Source organism: Larus michahellis, chromosome 1 (genome assembly GCF_964199755.1).
Source record: "Larus michahellis chromosome 1, bLarMic1.1, whole genome shotgun sequence".
Taxonomy (NCBI): domain Eukaryota; kingdom Metazoa; phylum Chordata; class Aves; order Charadriiformes; family Laridae; genus Larus; species Larus michahellis.
Window position 1 is genome coordinate 215,239,723 of NC_133896.1, and position 22,356 is coordinate 215,262,078.

The 22,356-nt window shown below is 54.6% G+C and overlaps 1 protein-coding gene across 1 annotated transcript; it reads right to left on the minus strand.

The window, feature by feature from the left end:
• Positions 1-1,086: 1,086 nt before the first annotated feature.
• P2RY2 (purinergic receptor P2Y2) lies at positions 1,087-13,004 on the minus strand. Its single transcript, XM_074572282.1, has 2 exons — positions 12,827-13,004; positions 1,087-4,638 (listed from the first exon to the last, which is right to left on the minus strand). The coding sequence occupies exon 2, from the start codon at positions 4,632-4,634 to the stop codon at positions 3,558-3,560; it is 1,077 nt and encodes a 358-aa protein (XP_074428383.1). The 5' UTR covers positions 4,635-4,638; positions 12,827-13,004; the 3' UTR covers positions 1,087-3,557.
• Positions 13,005-22,356: the final 9,352 nt, after the last annotated feature.

Below are 22,356 nucleotides of genomic sequence, written 5' to 3' on the forward strand. Positions count from 1 at the left end.
GAAGCCTTTGAGAACAAGAGGTTTCACACCAACACGTGGAGTGAAACCTCCTGGTATAGTGGCTCCAGGAATTGCTGGGTGAAGCAGAAAAAAACATGCTCTATGGGATGGGAGATTAATTAGAGATTCATTAACCAGATACTTAATCTAGCAACTTCTTCTGGTCTTCAACAGGAGTGGCCTAGGAGAAGCTATCCACCAAGCCCATGGAGATAACAACCAAAAAGACTGGTGATGGAATTCATCATGCTGCTAGAGGTTTTTTGGCCCCTGTAAAGCCCTGCTGTGACCATACAGCTCTCTCTGCCCCTGGGTTTTTCCAGAATGGGTGGTACCAATCCCCTGCAAGCCCTGAACTGAAGGCACATTAGGTGGAGATTCACAGAGGAGGTTTTGCTTGGCAGATGGACTCGAGGAGCTGTGGTCTCTCGTGGGGCATTTTCTACCCTACCTGAATTTTTGCCAGACCTTGAAGGGGTAAATCAGAGGTCACAGGTCAGCCCGTTGCAGTTACGGGGCAGTGCTGTAAAGGTCTGCAGGGCAATGCCCAGGGACACACTGCAAGGAGCTGCACCACCCCACCGGGGACAGGTTGGAGGGAGGACTGAAGACCTGCTCGGTGGCTTTTGGGGTCCAGAGGTTTGCTCTGACCAGCTATAAGGAACCATCCGGGGGTGTACTAGGATGCTCCAACCTATCTCTGCAGCAAATTCTGATACCATTGACTTGCTCCTCGGGGTCTTCCTGTCTCTAAGAAGCAAAGATGCGGGATTAGCACTGGCGCTACTGGGATTTATGGAAAAGGGGAGACAGGAACAAGATAAAGTGAAACCCTCCACAATGAGCTGCAGCCCTCTCCACCTCAGCTCCATCCCACCTTGCCCAAGGATGAGAAGACCTGCCTCTTGGGGCGACCAGCTCTTCCATAGACTCCTGCAGCAGTTTAGATGCTGGAGGTATCTACTGTGGAGCCCGTGTGTGGACAGCTGTATCCGGAGCTTGAAATATGTCTATGACTGGTTCAACAACCCAGTTTCTATCCCCAGTATCCCCTCTTTGTACACATCAGAGGAGATGGCAGAAGAGTGCTCGTAGTAGAAATAAATTTATTTACTATAAGAAATCTCAGGTGTCTGCATGTTACAAAAATAAAAATGTACAGTCATTGTCACAAACCCCACTTTTTTTTTTTAGTATAAGTTAGTGCTTTTACAAACAAACAAACAAAAAAGTATCTATGTATAAATTTCCAGTTGGTACCTCTCCAACCGCTCTCAGTCTGAACAGTGTCACTAGCTTGTGCAGGATCAGGATCACGGAGGGACCCCTTCGATGGGACTGGCAGTGTTGTCCAAGGCGGTGGTTTGAAGCCAGCTGATGCCAGCTCAGAGAAAGGTGGGATCACCAAGCAGGACTGCAGGAGTGAACTTTGAGCACGCTTTTGTTGAATTATTCAGAGCACGTAACTTGGTGTTCACGCTGCTTTTTGGCAAGTGTGGAAGACTAGGCAAGACCTGGCCTGGAGTAACATTTGTACCAGTTCAGTGCTTCGGTTGAATTAATTTCTTCTAATTATTTGTCTCGCCCCGGTGATCGTGCCATGACCCTCCCCATAAAGCCAAGTTTCCTTCCCAGGCACAAGGAGAAAAAGGTGCTGCCACGATGCAACTCCTATCTTAACCCAACCTTATCCTAAAAGTTCACTCAAGGATGAGATGAACCACCCTACAAATGTCCTATTTTTCTTTGCTGATGGTGCTCAGAGCTGAGACAGTCCCCTCCTCTGCCTCCTGTGGCTATGACATTGTTGGTTGGTACAAGAGCCCTCCATGGGACCATGGCTCCACTGAGCCGGGACCACAAGAACCTCCCAGTTGACCCCGAATGGTCCCAGTTGTCCTTGGCTGAACTCGGTTGACTACATCGTGGCGTGTCTTTATCTCCACCAAGCCACTTCATAGGAAGGAGGGATGGGAGGAACTAAGAAGTCGTCTGAGGAATTGCTCTAAACCAGGATCAAAAGTGTTTATCTAATCCTAAAATAGAGCCAGGGCTGCTTTTACAAAATATGACTCGTCCAGTGCTGCAGCACAAGCAATTTTCATTTTTGGGGTGAGGAATCAGCATCCTCGTGGCAAGACTGGGCAAGGAAACGATGGGCCTGGGCTCTCGGCTGTTTAACCCAGCAATTACATAGAGAAAGACCAAGTGGACCTTCTGGTGGAGTGTTCTGTGGGCATTTTCTCCAGTTTACTTTGAACTCTCCTGGTTGATGTGGGATGCAAGGCCAAAACCAGACAGGACCGGGGCAAAGCTTAGCACCACGTTTACTGGTATGGCTCCTAACCCCAGGATTTAGTGCAGCCAAATTTCACAGGGAAGGTCCGCACTGTCAGTAAGGGTTACGCTGACTGGCTTCAGTGGAGCACTGGGATTACTGGGATTATGAGGAGACCAGACAGCAGCATCTGGGCAGCATTTTGGGTCACAGCAAGCTGCTAAAGGTCACAGAGGGCTGTCACCTCTGAGCAGCAATGAGGATGTGGCAGCTCTAAGCCGAGGGGATGAGGAACAGTCTTCGCTTCTTTGCTGGAAACATGAGTCGCTAGTAAGTGGGTTAAAAACAAGACATAGAGAGCTAACCCTGAATTTTAATAAGCTGGGGATCATTATTAAAATCAACAGCTGAGGGAAAGCTATGGGCGCCTAAAAGCTTTTCAGGAGTGAACGTTGCTGTTGGGAAGCACTAATAGGTCTTTTGGAAGGTGTTGACCCCACTGCAGAAATCTACAGGGCACCTGCTTGATGGTACCACTAAACTCCAGTGGGATGGTACCAGCATACTCCAGTGGGATGGAGGGTCCACCAGCACCCTTTTTAGTGGGAAGCCAGCCCTTGGACAGGAGCTGGGACTCCCCTCCCATCTCTGCCAGCGGAGACCAGGGCTTGAAGCTGGGAGAGCATTTCTTCAGGGATGCAAAGCTGTGGGAGACTCTTTCCCGCTGCGGGTGATATTTGTGCTTGACATTTTCATCGACTTGTTTATCAGAGCCACAGCTGACACTCCTCATCGACCGAAAGCCTTTCCTTCCTTGCCAAGGCCCAGAGAAACCCTCACTAACTCTGTGCCAGGGAATCTGGAGGAAGGCAGATGGGTTTCTTCAGGGGGGACCTTTTGCACACAACGTTTCTGCTTTAGAAAATGATAGAAGACATTCAGGGCACGATTGTTTTTTTTAACAGATTTGGCCACCATGATAGAGGTCACCCAGCCTCCTGGTGGAGAGATGCCATTCAGCATCGAACAGAGAGGCAGGCTTGGATGAAGAGGCAGAGATACGGGCTTTGTGTGTACAACCACAGCAGCATCTTCCTGAAGAAATATGTTTGAAAGCAACAAGCAGAGGAGTGCATTTAACACGGACCATGCTGAAGTGGGGGCAAGCCAAGGCACTGCAAACACCAAAATCCTCAGACCCTGAAGCATCCTGACCTCCCTTCACACCTGGGATAAACCCTTCCATCGCGGAGACGGTGCTGGCCATGCCAGAGCAGAGCTAGGATTTCACATCCTTGGATAACGTGCTTGTGTCGTTACTTGTTCCCAGGTGACTGTTGGGCACGATTCCCAGTGCCACTTCATTTTGAGGCTTCCCTGGCATTTTGTTGCCTGCAAACTTCATAAATCGTTGTCCTGCTAAGAAATACAAAATGGGATCCAAGCAGCTGTTGGTGCTAGCTAGGGGACGGGTCACCTTGTAGGCTAAATTGATGGCATTGAGGGTCTGACAGTTGAAGTCCCAGCTCCGGAAGGAGTAGTACAAAGTACGAGTGACATGGAAAGGAAGAAAACAAACAATGAAGACCACCAAGACGATGATTATCATCTTGACTGACTTCTTTTTGGATCGGGACAGCCGGGAGATCCCCCGTGTTGGCTGCAGCAGCCTCCGGGCCATTAGGCAGTAGCAGATGATGATGATGAGGAAAGGGATGCAGAAGAGCAGCACCAGCATCACTGAACTGTAAATGACAAACTCGCCAAAGAGGTCCTTGCTGGATGTGTCGTGGCAGGTGATGGTGTCACGCTTCATGCTGGTGGTGACGAAGAACAGCACGGGTGACTGGCACACGACAGTCACCACCCACACGATGACTGACACCCTTCGGGCGTAGCGAACGTGTCCCCACTGCAGCGACTTCAGCGGGAAGCAGATACCCAGGAATCGATGGATGCTGATGCAGAGGAGGAACAGGATGCTGCAGTAGAGGTTGGTGTAAAACAAGAAGCGAACTATCTTACACAAGCCCACGCTGAAGGGCCAGTTGTCCCCCATGGCATAATAATACACCAGGAGGGGCAGTGAGACCACGTAGAGCGTGTCAGACACGGCCAGGTTGAACATGTACGTGGTGGAGGCGTTCCAGGTCTTGATCCTGAAGATGAAGGCGTAGAGGGCCAACAGGTTGAGAAAGAGCCCCACCACGCACACAATGCCGTAGGAGACGGGCAGTAGGACGTACTTGAAGTCCTCATCAAATATGCACTTGTAGGCATTGTCTCCTGTGCCGTCTGGGTTCAAGGAACTATTGATGACTCTGGTCCAGGCTGGAGGAGTCGTTAGGTTTGCCATCGCCCTGGGGGGAAAGCAAAGAGGCTGTAAGGACATGGAGATGAGGAGTCCCTGGAAGAGGTGGGTTAGATGAGAAAACCCCAGTGCCGCAGTGCTACGACACGTTGCGGGGTCTATGCTGTTATCACTACCATATTTGCACCCTTCCCTTCTCCTCCCGTCAAGGTTGCCATCAACGCTTATCTGTGTCTATCCAAAAGCCACCTGCAAGTATGGCGTGCTGTCTGGCAGGCAGTGCCATCTCAGTACGGGTGACAATGACTCGAAAGGTGTCAGTGCGTGCCTCCTGCCAGCACATGGCATCTCCAACGCTTCATTGCGTTGGGCATTAACACAAGTGAGGTAGTACCTAGCATGGAGGGCTTACGGTCGAGCAGATAAGGGGAGTTTTATTTATCCTCATTTTGCACCTGGAGCCCACAGGAGGAACCAAGCTGCTCTAAAGTAACCAACAAACCCCAGGTCCCAAATCTAGGAGTCCAGCTCAGGCTTCCTGCAGCCCAGCTCAATGCCCCAGTCCACCCTTCTCACCATGTTCATGCAGAAATTTGGTCTCCTGTGCTACAGAACAGCAAAGATGCTCCACTCTGTGCTTAACCATCCATGAGAAGTGACTCAGCCAAGCACCATGAAAGGTGGGTCCTACCAAACCCCAGGCAGAATAGGCAAGAAAAGGGAACCGTGCCCTTCCGCAAGCAATCACCGTCACTGGCAAGGCTCTGATTTCAGAGGTCCTCAGCTCCTTCTTGCAGAGCAAACATCACCACAACATCAGGAGGCCCCTTTGATTACCCCAAGGTAACCAAACTTTGCCAAAGAGAGCATGCTCTCCACCACAGGGGCTCTGACAGGGTTTGGTGCTGCTGCTGGGGTTTTAATGCCAAGGGTTTTTCTTGGGTTGGGCTGATGGTGGCCACCTCGCTCGTCCTGCTTCCTGGCCTTGAGACCTGCTCCTCCAGTATCACCACCACCAGAAAGTCTGCCCGCGCTTGTGCAAAGCTGGTTTTTGCATGGGAATGACCAGCTGAGACGAGAAAAATGGACTCGAAAGAGTCTCCGCAGACACGCCGAGTCTGGCACTCTCTGTATCAGGAGAGACAAGGGCCCTTTTGTGCATCGGGGACAGCCCACGACCCAGCCGACACATGATCGCTCAGCAAGCCCATCAGCCAGGAATCAAATAAAAATGCATTGGCCTCCCTTCCCGTAAAACAAGCCAGTTTGATCTCAGGGGATGGAACGTGCTGAGCCCAGTGCTGCTGTTCCCTGTTACGGGGAGCCCGTGGAAACGGGGCTACAGGGAGATGAATCCAGCACAGGAGCTCAGAGACCAGGAGCTACTGCAGGAGAAAAGGTTTGGGTAAAGGTGCCCTTTGAATGAGCATGTGGGAAGTGCCCTGACCCAAATCTCATCGTGATTTTGGGTGGAAAAGTGCAATACCAGCCTTCTTGGCTAAATGGTTCAGCGCTAACCTGGTGCCACCACGCTGTGGGACGGCATGGATGTGCCCTTTCTTGCAAACGAGCACCGTTCTGACCCACAGCTATCCTGCCCCTACCTCCAATCCAGCTCCTGCAGGGAAGGAGGCAATGAAAGTCTCCTAGAAGCTGCCAACCTGGATGATCTCTCACCAAAGTGAAGGCCTATGGCATTAAAAAGCACCTTGACAACTCACAGTCAATGGAGAAGGGGTGAAGTGATGCCTCCAGCCCATCACATGGGGATAATTCCAGCCCTTGCTCCAGGGACTGGATCAAACAACCTGACCAGATGTGGCATGGACACGATCCCCACTGATGTTCCCCTCATGTTCCCCCCATTTCACTGCTTTTGCTCTCAGAGCAGACCACAAGCAGCGCTGGCCAAGGCTCACGCTTCCCAAGGGCGTGGGCAGAAACCACACGCACGCTCACACCCTGACTAATCTGCAACATCTGCAAAAACCCAAATATAATTTTGGGAACTGCTCTGCGATGAACATGAGGAACCAGGACCCATCTCACTCTGTCCCTACCCCGGGGTTTTGCTTTTCCTGCAGCCAGTTCAGCTTTGGTCCCATCACCCTTCATCCTGCTTCCCTCAAGCCCTTGGCAATAGGGTTTGTCCCTGCGGAAGGAGAGGGTTGACAGTGCTTGGGCAGATGGTAAAATACTTTCCAGCTGTGCTTCTCCTCAACTTCTGCCTTCTGTCTGAGCTTTGCAGATCTGTGGTCAATGAGACAGAGGTTGCCCGCAGACCTGGCAGCTGATTAAACGGGTCAGACAGGCCACCACGACCAAGAAAAGCCACACAAGGTGCCCTAAAAGGAATAGGGAACGGTTACAGAGCTCCAGAGACTTCAGCCTTGCACGTGGTTTCTCCATGCCTCTACGTCTGCATCCCCTCTGTCCCCTGCGCGCAATCCATCACCCAGCTCTGGAGCACCAACGGGGACAGGATCACCCCATCTTTCAGCCCACCTTCCCATAGGCTCCTGCAACCCCAGCTAGAAAACCTAACAAGGCATTTCAAACCCATCCGTAAGTCAGGGTGGGGAATCTCCTCCAGCGTGCAGGGCAGCACGGGCTGCCCCAGGCCATTCCGCAACCACGGATGTGCCAAGTCACACATCTCCAGGACAAGGAGCAAACAGGGCTGGTTGGCTTGAACAGGGTAATCACAGAGACAAAACCCTGCTCACAAGGCAGCCTTGTCCTTGTCATCGTGCTCTCCCTCCTTTTCCTTCTGGAAATGCAAAAGCCTTTCTTTTTTTGCCTACTTTGGCCCAGAATCCCTAGGACAAAACTTGCTGTGTCTGTCAGGGCCGTGGCCGCAGTCCACCCCCTCGCCCCTGGATGCGTTGCATCCGCAGGGAGCCAGACGGAGATGACATGGCCAGCCAAGGCGTGCGAAGGCACAAAAGCCGGCAGCTGCCCTTTCCTCTGCCTACGGGCCAAATGGCACGAATGCCAGCTCTCACAGTGACGCATCGAGCCCCCGGCGGGGACAACTGGGAGGGAGAAAGCAACAGCAATCCCTGAGGATATCGAACAGGATAAATACTTCTATGACTACCAAAAGCAAGCCCACCACGATGCTTTGGTGAGGACCACCTGCATCTGCTTCAATGGCTCTCCTGGCCCTTCCCAGGGTCACAGCAGGAGTTTTTTTTCATAGAATCACAGAACGGTTTGGGTTGGAAGGGACCTTAAAGATCATCTAGTTCCAACCCCCTGCCCTGGGCAGGGACACCTCCCACCAGACCAGGCTGCTCAAAGCCCCGTCCAACCTGGCCTTGAACCCCTCCAGGGATGGGGCAGCCACAGCTTCTCTGGGCAACCTGGGCCAGGGGCTCACCGCCCTCACAGCCAAGAATTTCTTCCTGAGATCCAATCTAAATCTCCCGTCTTTCAGTTTGAGGCCATTACCCCATGTCCTATCATTACACTCCCTCATTCAGAGTCCCTCCCCATCCTTCCTGTAGGCCCCCTTGAGGGACTGGAAGGGGCTCTAAGGTCTCTGCGGAGCCTTCTCTTCTCCAGGCTGAACCCCCCCAACTCTCTCAGTCTGTCCTCACAGCAGAGGGGCTCCAGCCCTCGGATCATCTTCGTGGCCCTCCAATGGACCTGTTCCAACAGGTCCACGTCCTTCTTGTGCTGAGGACTCCAGAGCTGGACGCAGTGCTCCAGGTGGGGTCTCACCAGAGCAGAGTAGAGGGGCAGAGTCACCTCCCCCAACCTGCTGCCCACGCTTCTTTTGATGCAGCCGGGGCTGCAGTTGGCTTTCTGGGCTGCAAGTGCACATCGCTGGCTCATGTTGAGCTTCTCGTCCACCGTTTTCCTGGTGTTGAACGCAGATGACCATGCACAGCTTTTTAGGTGCCCTCCAGCCACTGGTACACAGCAAGGGCATTTCTCCAACCAGCCTCCTGCATACTAGACCACTTGTTGGGTCTGGATGAACCTGGTTGCAACGGCTGGACCACCTTTCTCTTTGCAGTGTGGCCTTGGACCTGTTTATCCCATGGGACATGGGATTTTTTTCCCCAGAAAACAGGTACCATCAGCTGTAGTGGATGAAGGCAGCACAGGAGAGGAGCCCTGTGAGGAGAGGAGGCCAGGCAGATCAGTGTTGCAATCCTGGCAGCCACGTGCCCTCCAAAATATATACCCACAGGCATGTGCATGTGATGTCAGCATCCCAAAATGCTCCCGTAACGGTATCTACCACAGCCGGGCCAGGGATATTGAGATGAGTCAACGTGGGGAAGGAGGGGGCTGTCATCAGAGAAGGTCACGGGCAGCTGAAGGACGTGCAGCACCCAGGGACGGTGGGTCGGGTGCTGAATCACCAAGTAAAGGGCTTTAATCCTGTTTTCTGACCCACTTTTCAGCATTCCTGGTGCCATCCCAGCGCTCACCATCCATCCCGCCGTGTTTCGCGCTTGGGAACCTGCCAGCAGAAGCCAAGTCCCGCAAGCAAACAAAGCGCGACCAAATCGCGGCTGCGATGAATGCGTTTCACGGGGTGGGGGGTGGGGGGCCTTGATGAGATTTAATTGACCTTCCCAAATAATTAATGTGGGTTAATTTACTGGCAGGACCTCACAGACGCAGCCCTTCGTTCTGCTGGTGTGAAGCCCTGAGAAATCAAACCCAGGCGGCGCAGATGCACCGACTGCGACCGCGGCTCCCGTCGTTTTATGCCAGAGGTCGAAACCACGATCCATTTACTGCATCTTCCCCACCGCCTCCTTTGCAAGAGACACAAGGAGAGCGTGGGTGTTTTCCCTGCCCTAATTTATAGGCATTTAGCGGACTCATCAAAATCCTCGCTCCGGCTCAGGAACTACTCGAGACGCTGGGAAGCTAACGACCTGGCATCGTTTTTCTCCCCGTTGGGACCGTGGTTGAAACCCGCTGCCACCAAAAGCAAACAGGCGGCGCATTCGGATGCTCCCAAGCCTGTTTGGTTGGGAGACGTGAGATGGGACCGGGCTGAAATTCGAGCCTGGTCAACCTCCCTGGTTTTCATCTGCCCTTTTCATTTGGCTCCTTTCTGCTGCCGTGACCTTCAGCGCCTTTCTCCTCCGGGCTGGCTCCAGCCACCAGCGTGGGCTGAGGACATCCCCAGCTGTCCCGGTCCCACCCTCCGTATCGCTCCCCGGCGCTTCTCTCCAGAGATCCCAAGGCAAGACACCTCCAATATATATTTCCAAGATACTCAAAAGCAAGGTTTAAACCGCTTAAGGGGCTTCATCCACCTCCCTGCCCGGAGCCCCAGGCAATGCCCCCTCTTTTATTCCCCATGGATCTGACCTACCCCTTACCCCATCCATAGCCAGAAACTCTCATTCCTCCCAAAAATGAGCTTGCAAAGAATCCATGTTGCTACTTTTTTTTCCCCAAAAATGCACATTAGAGGGCATTGGTGGCTCCACTCCGGCTGGCAAAAACAAAGCTGCTCCACCAAAGCGTCCCTGTGCCTCAGTTTCCCCTCGTCCCCCCCCCCAGGCTGAGAAGCCGCAGAGTTAAATTTGTTTTCTCCCTGAAAAGTATTTTTGGGGGGAGTTCCGGTTTCCTAGAGGGCTTTTCAGCCACTTGACCCGAGCTAAAAAGGGGAGTATGAGTTTGGATAAAAGATATAATGACTTACAAATGACTTTTTCTGGGAATTTCTGGATTTCCCCAAGAAACTCCCTGAATTCCTCCCTGAATCAGTCTCCCTTCGAGCCTCCGCTTCCCAGGCGCTACCAAAACCTCCCGCTTTCGTCCACACCATGGGAAGTCAATCCGGATTAACCAAAGCTGTGGCTTTAGGGTGAATTAGATAAAAGCACTAAACCCATCGGTGCCGGCAATCCTGCGTAATTAAAGCCGCCTTCGTTCCGTTGAACCGGACTGAGTTCCCAGCACGGCAGGTCTCCGGGGATGGATCCTGCTGGAAACAAATATCACCCTGGCCAATATTTAATCCCTTCACTGCCAGATCTAACATTTCCCTTCCTCCTACTGCAAAAGTGATGCTCCCTGTGTATTTTCCCCCTGCATCCCAACATCACCTCCCCTCCGGGAGACCTTGCAGCATCCCGGAGGTGTTGAGGGCAGATGACATCCTCTTTGAGCCTCTAAACCCTGAGTTTTATTTATTGCAGGGGGAAAACGGGGCGCTCGCATCCTTTAGGCTTCCTGGGGATACGGTGCAGCCTGGTGCTGGTTTTTACACCAGGAATTTGACGTTGGTTCTGCCCTCCAAGATTTTGTGGTGCTCACCGGAGGACACGATGGTCGGAGCGGGAGAAGAGTGTGGGATCGGTTTCTGTCTGATCGCCTGCTTTTGGGAACTCCGTTTTACCCTACAAGCCCCGTATCTGGGAAAAAAAATGATGTTTCCACAGAGCCCAAAGAGCCTCCTGCCCAAATCAAGGGAATCAGCCACCACCGCCACAACAACCCCCGGCAAAACCAAACGCACGCTGCCCTTCCGGGAGATAACCAGCATCCGAGAGCAGGGATAACACAATTATCAGGCTCCACCATGACACCAGCAGTTACAGCAAAGGCAAAGCTGCACCAAAACCCACGCAGGGTGGACTTTGGGGAATAATTTGCATCCCGTGGGAGCAAAAGGCTCTTTGCTTCATGGACCGGTTCCCGTTAAGGCTCTAATGGGTGATGATCAGCGTTGAGGAGGGACGACGGCGTGGCCGGCAGCACGCTCCGCTGCCAGCGAACTATTCATGGCTTTGGCTTTATGTCAATAACCGGAGATAAAAATCACATCGGGCAGAGACGGGGTAAAGCCACTCGGTGCCAGGATAAGTCAAAAATACTTCTCGGGGTTTTATAATCCACTAAGCCCCGGGATGCGGCTGAGCTCCAGGACTCAGCAGCATTTTAGGGGTCTCCTCCTTGACTCCGAAGCTCCTTAGCCCATCGGCCACCGAGGACGAAGGCCAAAGTTCCCTTTGGTTGGGTATAAATGAGGAAGAGGAATTCGGGCCACATGCACCGGCAGCCCCCCGAGAGCGGGGTTTGCTGCTCCCCCTCCTCCCACACAGGAAGGCAGAGCGGGTTGCCAAATGGGTTTTGCAATAAGCCGATAAGAAAAGTGGAGCAGAAAGAGAAATAAGACATTTCGCCCTTGAAGTTGCTCCCACAGAGATGCTACCCCACGCCCAGCTCCGGGGAGGAAGGGGGTTTGGGGGTTAGGAGGAGTCCAAGGGTTTGAAAGCAGAGTCTCACCGATCCCAGTGCAAATTAAAACATCCCAAAATAAATGACACAGGGACTGCAGCGTGCAAAGAGGTGGAAAAACACAAGCTGGAGTAAACCAAGGAGGCAGCTCCACGGCTTTTACCAGAGGTGTGTACAGGAAACCCCTGATAAACAGCCAGCGAATTCCCCCCGGGAAGGAAGAAACTGAGCGGCAAAAGAGATTATTGGGAATTAATGCACAAACAATCAAGTAATTCAGGCAAAGAGGAGCAAAGGGAGCCCAGAAGGCTTCCTCGAGTGCCTGGCTTCCACCGTTCATGCCAGCACCAGCCCATGCCAGCAGCTCGCTGCCCGCCACTGCCCTGCCCACCCTGTCTTTGGGTCAGTTTGGGGGTTTTGGGGCAGTTTTAGTCACAGTACGTGGGGTGTGAGCTGCCCCCATAGCCAGGAGGAGAATCGGGGGTCAGCTCAGCCCTTGCAGCGGCCCGCTCCCTGCGTTGGGTGCATGGGGACCCTGTGTCACCCATGTCACCCGCCCAGCAGCAAGTGCCACCCCACCCGTGTGCGTGTGTGTGTGCGCGCGCGCACGGAGGGGTCCATGCGTGTCCCCCCCACCCATGCTTGTGTGTGTGTGCGCGCACAGGGGTCAGTGAGTGTCCCCCCCACCCATGTGCATGTGTGCACAGGGGTCTGTGTGTCCCCTCCCAACCAAGTGCGTGTCCCCCCCACCCATGTGCAGTGTTTGTGTGTGCCCAGGGGTCCGTGCGTGCCCCCCCGCCATGTGCGTGTGTCTGTGCGTGTCCCCCCCACCCGTGTGTGTGCCCAGGGGTCCGTGCGTGTCCCCCCCACCCATGTGCCCACCCGCACCCCGGAGGTCACACACACACCCCCCTCCCCGTCCCACACTGTCGCACACCCTCCTGCGTGGGCAGGACACGCACCCCCCCCCCAGCCTCCCCCTCCCGCACCCCCCGGCTGGATGCGGCCCCGCTCACCGGGCGATGCCGAGCCGGGTGGCTCCGTGCCGACGGCCCCGCTCGGTTCAGGCGGGCGGCGGAGGCAGCTCCATGCCCGAGGTTCGGTCCTTCCCCGCCCCCGGGCCCGGGCCCGCCGCGTGTGAGCCGGGCTGCGGGACGGGGGCCGGCCGCGGGGCCGCACCGCCCTCCCCGAGGCTGGGAGCGGGGCAGGAGCGGGGCAGGACCGGGACCGCACCGCCCTCCCCGGGGTTGGGACCGGAGCTGGGACCGCCTCCCCCCCCCGAGGGAGAGGGAATCGGGACAAGACTCCCCCCCGCCTCCGGGGATGGGATCAGGGCTGGGACCGGGGCCAGACACCCATCTCCCGGGGCTGGGGCCGGCGCTGGGACCGGGACAGGAGAGCGACCGCTCCCCCGCTTTCCACCCGCCGGGGATGGGAGCATGGATAGAACCGGGATGGGACCGGGATTAGGGCTAGGACAGGACCCTCCCCCCGCTCCGGAGATGGGACCACAGATGCGACTGAGGTTAGGGCATGAGTCCCCCCCTCCGGGGATGGGACCGGGGTTAAGGGCCAGGACGGGAGCTCCCCCCTCCGGGGATGGGACCACGGATGGGATCAGGGCTGGGCCCGGGGCTGATGCTCGGACAGGAGCTGCCCCTCCAAGGGTGGGAACATGGGAGGGATTGGGGGAGGAGCACCCCCCCCTTCGGGGATGGGATCACGGCTGGCACCAGGACAGGAGCCCGACTGCTTCCCCCTTTCCCTGCGGGGATGGGAGCATGGATAGAACCGGGGATGGGACCGGGGTTAGGGCCAGGACAGGAGTCCCCCCTCCAGGGATGGGACCATGGATGGAATCGGGAATGGAACTGGGGACCGGACTTTCCCCTTCGGGCACTGGGACTGGGACTAGAGACTGTCCGCTCTCCCCTTTCCCCCAGGAGATGGAACCGGAGCTGGAATCAGGACTGATGCTCAGACAGGAGCCCTCCCTCCAAGGATGGGCACATGGGTGGGAGGGGGCAGGAGCCCCCCCTCCGGGGATGGGACCACGGTTGGGATCAGGGCTAGGACCAGGGCTGGATCCCACCTGCCCAGGGCTGTGGCCAGTCCGCCCCTCTGCATCCGACCTCCCCCCATCTGCAGCGGCCCTAGGGTCCCCAGAGAGCTGCCTCCCCCTGGGAGTGCCCTGGTGACCCACCCCTGCATCCCAGGGTGCCCCGGTACAGGACCCTGCCTGGGGCAGGGCCCATAGTCCTGTACCTGGGGCATGGAGCAGGGCCCATAGTCCCGTACCTGGGGCATGGAGCAGACACCCAGGGCTAAGGGGGTCTCAGGATGAGCTCTGGAGGGGAAAAAATGCCTCTGAACCAGCTGGATGAGCCCTGTTTGGGTCTTCGGCCACAGCCACCATGATGTGGGACCCTGTCCCACTGTGGGTGACACCAAACTCTGCCCCATCCTACCCCAGGGTGGTTACCAATGCATCTCAGGTGGTGCCCCGCAGCACATCTCTCACTGCAAGCCAGCTTCATTTCCAAGGGAAGCAGAGGGATCGGGGACATAACATGGTAAAGGGACTTTGAAGCCAGTTTTGGCTCTAATTTTAGCTCTCAGGACCAGTTCCCATCCATCAGTCAGCGATCTGTCAAGTCAAAACCAGCTGCATCGCCATGAACTCCCTGGGGTGGGGGAATTTATTTTTGACAAGAGTAATTTTGGGGGTCTGATTCGTTGCAACTCCACTCTTATTTTCCAGGGAACCACGTGCCAGCAAAATGCTTCTTCCTTGGGGATACAGGTAAACCCTTGGCAAAGCGGGTGCTGCACCTCTTGCATCTCAATGCTGGGACTTTTCATCCAGGGAAAAGGCTGCTGAAGCCAGGAGGACATGGCAGAAAGTTTGCTTGAGGTGTTCTTCCTTGCCATGTCTTCTCCTGTGAGCTCCTGGGGCCTGAGTTCAACCACAAATAGGTGTCCATCTCCTGCAGAGGGTAGCAGACCTGTTAAAATTCCTCTACTGGGATGTAAAACATCTAGAGAACCCTAAGGGCAAACTGGACCATACCATGAAAGAGAAGTCCCTCATGAGTTTGGGTATGAGCCGGGGGGTTGTATCTGCCACATGCCCCAGACATGCTATGGAGGTGCTCTGGGGTTTGTCCTGGCACAACGCAGCCTCACAAGAAGCTTCTCCTGCACTTTTGGAGGACCACCACTGGCTTTGTAGCCTGCCCTAAATTTCTAGGAAATACATTAGGTTTGGGTGCTGTGGGTGTGAGCTGCGGGGTTGTATCCCCCGTATCCCCCCACAACCCTACAGAGATGCTCTGGGGTCTGGCCCCACTGAGTCCTGGCACAACAGGGCCTCCTAAGAAGCTATGGAAGGCCACCACCGCCTTTGTAGCCTGCTGGATGTTTCATGCCCCAATGAAGCAGTGACCAGGTTCAACCCTACCTCCCCAGTGGGTTTTGCTCACCTGGACTGAAAACCCTTCAAATCTGGGGAGGGCTGGAGGATTTCTCAGGCAGGATGAGGCTGGAGAACAAGCCCCATTGAATCATGCACAGGTGGCCCAGTTGTTTTCCACCGCGGTGAGCGCAGAGCGAGCCCCAGCTCTCCTCCGTGTATTCCCAATCTGTGTCCGTGGGCGTAAGCCAGATTCTGCAGCTGGATCTGATTTCACGTGGGGGCTCCTTGGATGCCCTGGATATGTCTGGGGGCAACCATAAAGACCCTGAGGGAGGAGGAGATGGGCAGCGATGCCATCTATTATTCAAAAGCAGAAAGTGGCAGCCGGCTAAGGAGGCATTAGCCAGTGCGAGGCGGATATGAACGTCTGGCACGGAAACAGTGCAGCAGAGATCTTGCTGACGGACCTCCATGCCAGAAAACAACAAAAAAAATCGCCTGTTTCCTTCTTCTGATGTAATTTGTTTGAGGAGGGAAAACAATACATCACGTCGTAGCTATTTGGGGCTGATAAGGGAGGAAGGACAAGCTCGTTGCTTGCACAGAGGGAGGGAGATGCCTGGGCAGTGCTGTTGAGTGAGGCTCAGAGTGGTGAAGCTGCTGAGCAGTGCCCTGCCGGGATGTCACTGTGGTGCTGAGTTAAACCCATCTCTCTGGGATTTGGAAACAGTTCTTGGGTAAGGGTTGGCTTAACCGGACCATAGCACCCCGGTTTCATCCTCCAAATCCTTCCCCCTGGCTCCCTCCGAAGGAGGGATGATGTCCAGAGATGATGGATGGAGATGTGGATGGCGTCCTGAGATTTGCCGTATGTCCTTACATGAGCTTCGGTCTGCGGGGTGATCGCTGCTGCTCAGCAGCCCTTGCCTGGTGCCGTCTCCCCCAGCCTGATCCTCCGGGGTCTGAACACCCGCAGCTCTTCCACCAGAAGATAAAGCCAAACATCTCAAGACAAGAGGCAGGCGGCTTCTTCATGTCAAGGGGTGATTAATTATGGCCACAAACAGCTGAGAGGTCTGGTCGGCGGCCCATTGCTGGATGCTTCCACAAGCAAGAGGAGATGTTTTTCTAAAAGCTTGTTCGGAGCAGGGAAGTGGTCCCCTGGAGACTTCCTCTTCCCATCAGTCATTTTCCAAGCCTGGCTGAAGTCTAAGCAGCTTCTAGCAAGAAAGGGCGTCTCAGCTTCACTGCCCACTACAAGGAAAAGCTTTTCCTTCCCCTTCTTTTGCATTTTCTCCCCTTTCTCCACTCATTTGGGTGCGAGGGAGATGGGAGGAGATTAATGTCCACCCTAACCCGCCTTACTCATTCCCATTCTTCATGCAGGTGATGGTCACCCATTGCCTAGGGGACCCAAAACCCTCCCAAAATCTCCATTTTCCAGCTCCAAAGCAGCTCAAATGAACCAAAGAAAGAGGCAGATGTTTTAAATCCAGTCAAGAAGCGAATGACTTGTGCAGCTGCAGTGCAGGGACGGAGGCGAGCGGCAATACCCATTCGAGCCAAGCTGGAAAGCAGCCCCGCGCTTCCCTTCACGGCTTCATTTTTCAACCGTTTTGGCAGCGATGCAGGTTTCTAAGACGCTTTCAAAACATTTCCATGTTGTCTAGCTGAGAGGAATGTGATACAGGAACAGGAGGACCGGGAAGGTCAGGGTGCCCACAGCAGAGCCCTGCACCCATGGGAACAGCTTAAACCTGTGGCGCGGGCAGGGGGGCACTGGTAGAAGTGTTTGAGACAAACTGGGATACATCAGATCTCTTTTTCTTGATTTTTTTTAAAGCCTTAGTGGAAGCAAGGATGAAAGTTTGCAGTCATGGAATCACAGAATGGCATGGGTTGGAAGGGACTTTAAAGACCATCCAGTTCCAACCCCCTGCCCTGGGCAGGGACACCTCCCACCAGACCAGCTTGCTCCAAGCCCCATCCAACCTGGCCTTGAACCCCTCCAGGGATGGGGCAGCCACAGCTTCTCTGGGCAACCTGGGCCAGGGGCTCACCGCCCTCACAGCCAAGAATTTCTTCCCAAGATCTCATCTATATCTCCCCCCTTCCAACTTAAAACTATTCCCCCTCGTCCCATGGCTCCCCTCCCTCATCCAGAGTCCCTCCCCAGCTTTCCTGGAGCCCCTTGAGGGACTGGAAGGGGCTCCAAGGTCTCCCCGGAGCCTTCTCTTCTCCAGGCTGAACCCCCCCAACTCTCTCAGCCTGTCCTCCCAGCAGAGGGGCTCCAGCCCTCCCAGCATCTCCGGGGCCTCCTCTGGCCCTGCTCCAACAGCTCCGTGTCTCTCCTGTGCTGAGGCCCCAGAGCTGGAGGCAGCACTGCAGGGGGGTCTCCCCCGAGCGGAGCAGAGGGGCAGAATCCCCCCCTCGCCCTGCTGCCCACGCTGCTGGGGATGCAGCCCAGGCTGTGGGGGGGTTTCTGGGCTGCCAGCGCACGTTGATGGCTCATGTTGAGCTTCTCATCCACCAACACCCCCAAGTCCTCCTCAGGGTTGCTCTCAAGCCATTCACCACCCAGCCTGGGTTTGTGCCTCGGGTTGCCCTGACCTAGATGTAGGACCTTTCACTTGGCCTGGTTGAACTTCATGAGCTTCACACAGGCCCACCTCTCCAGCCTGTCCAGGTGCTTCTGGATGGCATCCCTTCCCTCCAGCGTGTCGATGGCTCCACACAGCTTGGTGTCATTGGCAAACTTGCTGAGGGCGCACTCAATCCCATGTGTTGAGTTAAGCCTGCAGACCTGCCTTGTGTTGGTTGGTGGGAGAGGTAAAGGTCATGAACACTCATCTAAATCTGTTTAAGTGTAAACTCATTTCCTGATCCAGCCTGGCCATGGGCATTTAGTCACTTCTCGTGGTCTCTTGGCTGGTAAGATGTTCAGCCACCTAACTGGGAGGTAGATTTGTGCCCTGTGTGCAGGAGGGACATCCTGTGCAAGTAGGAGGGACATCCCATGGGAGCAGATCTGATTTTGCAGCTTCCCACAGTGGCTGCACTTTCCCTCCTGGATGCTCTAATTTAGAATCACCATCAACTTTTAAGGGTATATGAGGCAGCAAAACTCATCCAGCTGGAGGATGAAGAATCTGTTCATGGTGGTGAACACCAATGGGGTGTGCAGGGGATAAGGTCAAGTGGGGTTGGTACCCACTCGGTGCTTTGGAGGCACGGGTGGACCTTCCCAGCAGCCAACCGAGCTCCAAAGCAGGGTTGATTGGAGAAAGAGGTGTTGGAGATGGGACTTCGGGATGGAAAACCACCATGAGCCAGTCCCTCTGTCCATCCATCATACGCACACATTCCTGTAGGAATCTCCTCCTGCCATTGCTGAGGCTGATGGTGTTTGGGGGAGCAGCACCCAAGAGCTACAACCATGGTGGTGAGTGGGTGGGTGGGTGCTGAGCACTGAAAGGCACTCACCACCCTTTTGCCATTCAACCCTGCAACAAGAACTGACAAGTGAGTGCAGACAGGGCACAGGGGACCTTTGCTGTCTGGGGCCAGTATGGCTTGGGGAAGGGAGAACTTGGAGGAGACCTGATGCACATGATGCTTGCTGGAGAAAGCAGCTGGAAGCAGCAAGACTTGATCTTCTCCACATTGCTTCGGTGCAGAGAGGGCTTCGCTCTGCAGCCTTAGCCCTCTGGGCGTCTATTTTTTATTCTCCTGCAGCAGTTGGAGGTTTTTTTTAGCCCAGCTTTCGTTTCCTCCCCACCAAGCGCATGTGACCTTTCTCCTGGAAGGAGAAAGTGCTCATTCCTCTTCCAGTGACCGCAGGGCTTCAGAGCAGGAGGGCGATGGAGGTGCCAGGCTTCGAGCCGCTCGCTTTTCCTCCAAGATCCTACACAACTCATCTTTTTTTGGAGGGGTTTACAAATTCCAAGCGCATCCCCCTCCCTCAGGAGGATGCTCGCAGAGAGCGATTCGGGTGCTGCCATGACCTCCCAGGTGGCAGGGGCCGGTTGCCAGGCCCTGAAGCACAAGGGTCCCGTTGTGGCCGAGAGCGCTGCTTCTATAAAGACCTTAAGCAAACACAACACACCGGGCAGGCGTGTTAAAATTAACCCATCGGCTTGGGCTACGTGTGCTGCGGGCGGCGCGGGCTGGTTCCCAGCAGGCGTGTGGCAGCGGTGGACATGGTTCTGCACCGCAGCCAGTGGATGGGAGGGAGGGGGGGGAGTCACAACGATGCCTTCCATCCTCAGCTCTGCTGCTGCTGACCCCACCGATGGCTTTCTGAGAAGCGGGGATGCTATTTTCTACCAAATCTCACGATGCTCTTTGCCACTTCCTCTTCTGCATCTTCCTCTGAGTCCGCCCAGAAAATAGTAAATAAGACTGAGTTGTTTTTTTTTTTAAAAATGAGCATGGTCTTATTCAAGAGCTGAGTTTTGGGGGTTTTGAGTGAGTTGCAACAACAGGACGTGCTGGAAGAGGTGGCCAGGGGGACACATGTTGCCCTGGGCATGGCTGGTGCTCCTGGAAGTGTTTGTACAGTAATCCTGGCGTCCAAGAGAGCAGGGAAGCGCATGTCCTGAAACCAAGTCTTCCTAAAAACAGCAGCGGCAACCCATCCGCGTCATGGTCCAAGCCTAAAATAGTGCTTGGGGAGAGGCTGCCCTGAAAAAGGCTCATTTCTCTATTTGCAGAGCTGGTGAAGAACCAGCTCTGTGGGTCTAACTGCGCATGGACCCCTTTGTAGCAGCGTGGTGGGACACAGTGGGCATGGGCAACTGGATCGTGCAATCCAGTTGCCCCCAAAAGTTATGGGATCACTGCTCGACTGACCCACCAGTGGCTCAGTGTGAAGGTGGAAGCCCAGCCTGGCACTACGGTGGATTTTGCTCTGGCTCCTCCAGCCAGAGGTTGGTTTATGGGATGGGGCGGCAGGACGTCCATAGCATTACCTGTCTCCCATTTTTTTTCTATTCCTCACGTAGGATCCAGCAGACAAGAGCCACAGAGATGCTCAGGAGCAAGTTCCTGTTGGTGGCAGGGGAAAAGCCATGTTACAGTAGTTTTCTTCCATCGTTCTTGCTTTCAGCTCGCAGGAGCGAGACCACAAGACCAGCACAGCGTTCCACCCTGGAATCCCTTTGTTTCCAAAAAAATACTTGTTCTCAGTATGGGGCTTTTGAATTCACTTCCTTCCCCTCCTGCTCCAAAATAACCTTTGCGTCCTCAGGGAGATTTGCGCTGAGAGGACCCAGGGTACGGCGCTGGGAGGGAGCAGATGGACACATGGACCCCAGAAAGCCACCGCTCCCTGTGGACGCCATGCGGTGGGGGATGCTCCATATCGAGCTCAGCCCAGAAAACAATATATTTGCTCAGGTCCAGGCTTCCCAGGCAGGGCTGGGATAAGCCATGCCAGGATGAGTCCAGCCCATGCATGGCCCCTTGGGGGTGTCCATCTAAATCAACATTTCAAATGGGGGAAAAAACCACACCGAGTCCCTCTATAGACCCCAAACTGAAAGCATCCCTATTTGACGAGTGGGTGAAGATGGGGAGTGCAGCATTACACCTTCACAATGCTCCAGCCACCCTCCTCAGGGACCCATCCTGCTTCCTGCCCTTTGGAAGACGGTTGGTGGCATCCTCCTGCACCCAACTCATCCCTTAGCAGCTTCCCCATGGGTCCAAACCCCGTTTGAAGCAGATCGACATTAGCTCTACTTCAATTCTCAATAAAAAAGCCCTTGCAGAGGTTGGATGCAATTCAGCTACTCCATTTTAAGCCCCCTCCTACCATCAAGATTAATTTTCTTGCATTTTTCCATATTTTCTCATTTAAAACACCAATTAAACCCAAACTGGGCTCACAAAGCCCAGAGCTCTGCGACCCACACCTTTTTCCTTGGCCATGGCTGGAGTAGGGTCAGAGCAATTGAAGAGATGGGAAATGTCCACATGGATTTCTCCAGGGGAAACGCGGGCTGATGGTTGGGTGCTCCATCACAGATGTGTATTCTTTTTAACCTCCAACCGGGCGAGATGGGAGGCACCTGCTTTCCTGTGTCCACCCCACGATAACCACCACCCCCCCCCCCAGGAGGGAGACCAGCCCAAAGGCTCACTCCCAACTGGTGTCCTTGTCAGGAGGCCAATATTGTTATCTAGGGCCTGGCTGGTGTTTCTTATTTGGATCTTTGCCACCGCAGCTAAAATAACTCTCCCACCCCTCCCAGCATTTAAAGGTCACGTTCCAGGGATTAATCCGGAGTCTCTCAGGCCAGCTCCTTGGCTTGGCATCGCTGATGGGACCAACACGGAGCAAAAGCATCGCAGTGCCGGGTGTGTGCTCCCAGTGCTGGACATCCCCTGGCCGGGAGTGCCACCAGCACCAGGTTCAATGTCCTCGGTGAGCTGAGGGTGATCAGCAAGACTCAGCTAAGCCGAAGCCAATTCCTCCAGCTTAAATGGTTATTTCCTTGTAAATCTGCTTCTAGCCCTCGGCCGAGCAGTCCGGGGAAGTCCAGATTTGCAAAACAAGCTTTATAGGGAACAGTGTTTATTTGACCAACTCGTACAGTCGGTCCTGTGCTTGGTTTTTGCCCAGACAAGTCCTGGAATCACAGGAACAGATTTCCAAGCTAAATACAAGCGGAGAGCAATTGAGTGCTTAATGAAGTGGGTATCAGTCAGGACATCTCTAAATGAAATGTGCCTAAGGAGCAGAGGACGTGTAGGTGAGGAGAGAGGGAAGGGGGAGAGAAGTGGTGATGCCGTTATCCCCAAGGAAGGAGAGAGACGGTTGATAGTCTGTGATGCAGAAGATGGGGGAAGAAGGATAGAGGGACCTGTGACATATCCTCTGCAAAGAGACACAATCTTTTATAACAGCAGCATTTTTTCAGCTGGATGGACCAAACCCGTGGCATCCAAATTTGCAAGAAGCAGCCTGGGACACACCTTAACAAGAAGGGCTCCTTCCCCGCGTCCCCTGCAGCTGCTCCTGGTGCCAATGGGGCTTTCCCAGGAGAGGTGATGATGGTGTTGCTCCTTGGGATTGCTGCCTTTGTTCTCTTCCCGTGGTGAGGTCCAAGGGGACCTGCTTGGGTAAGT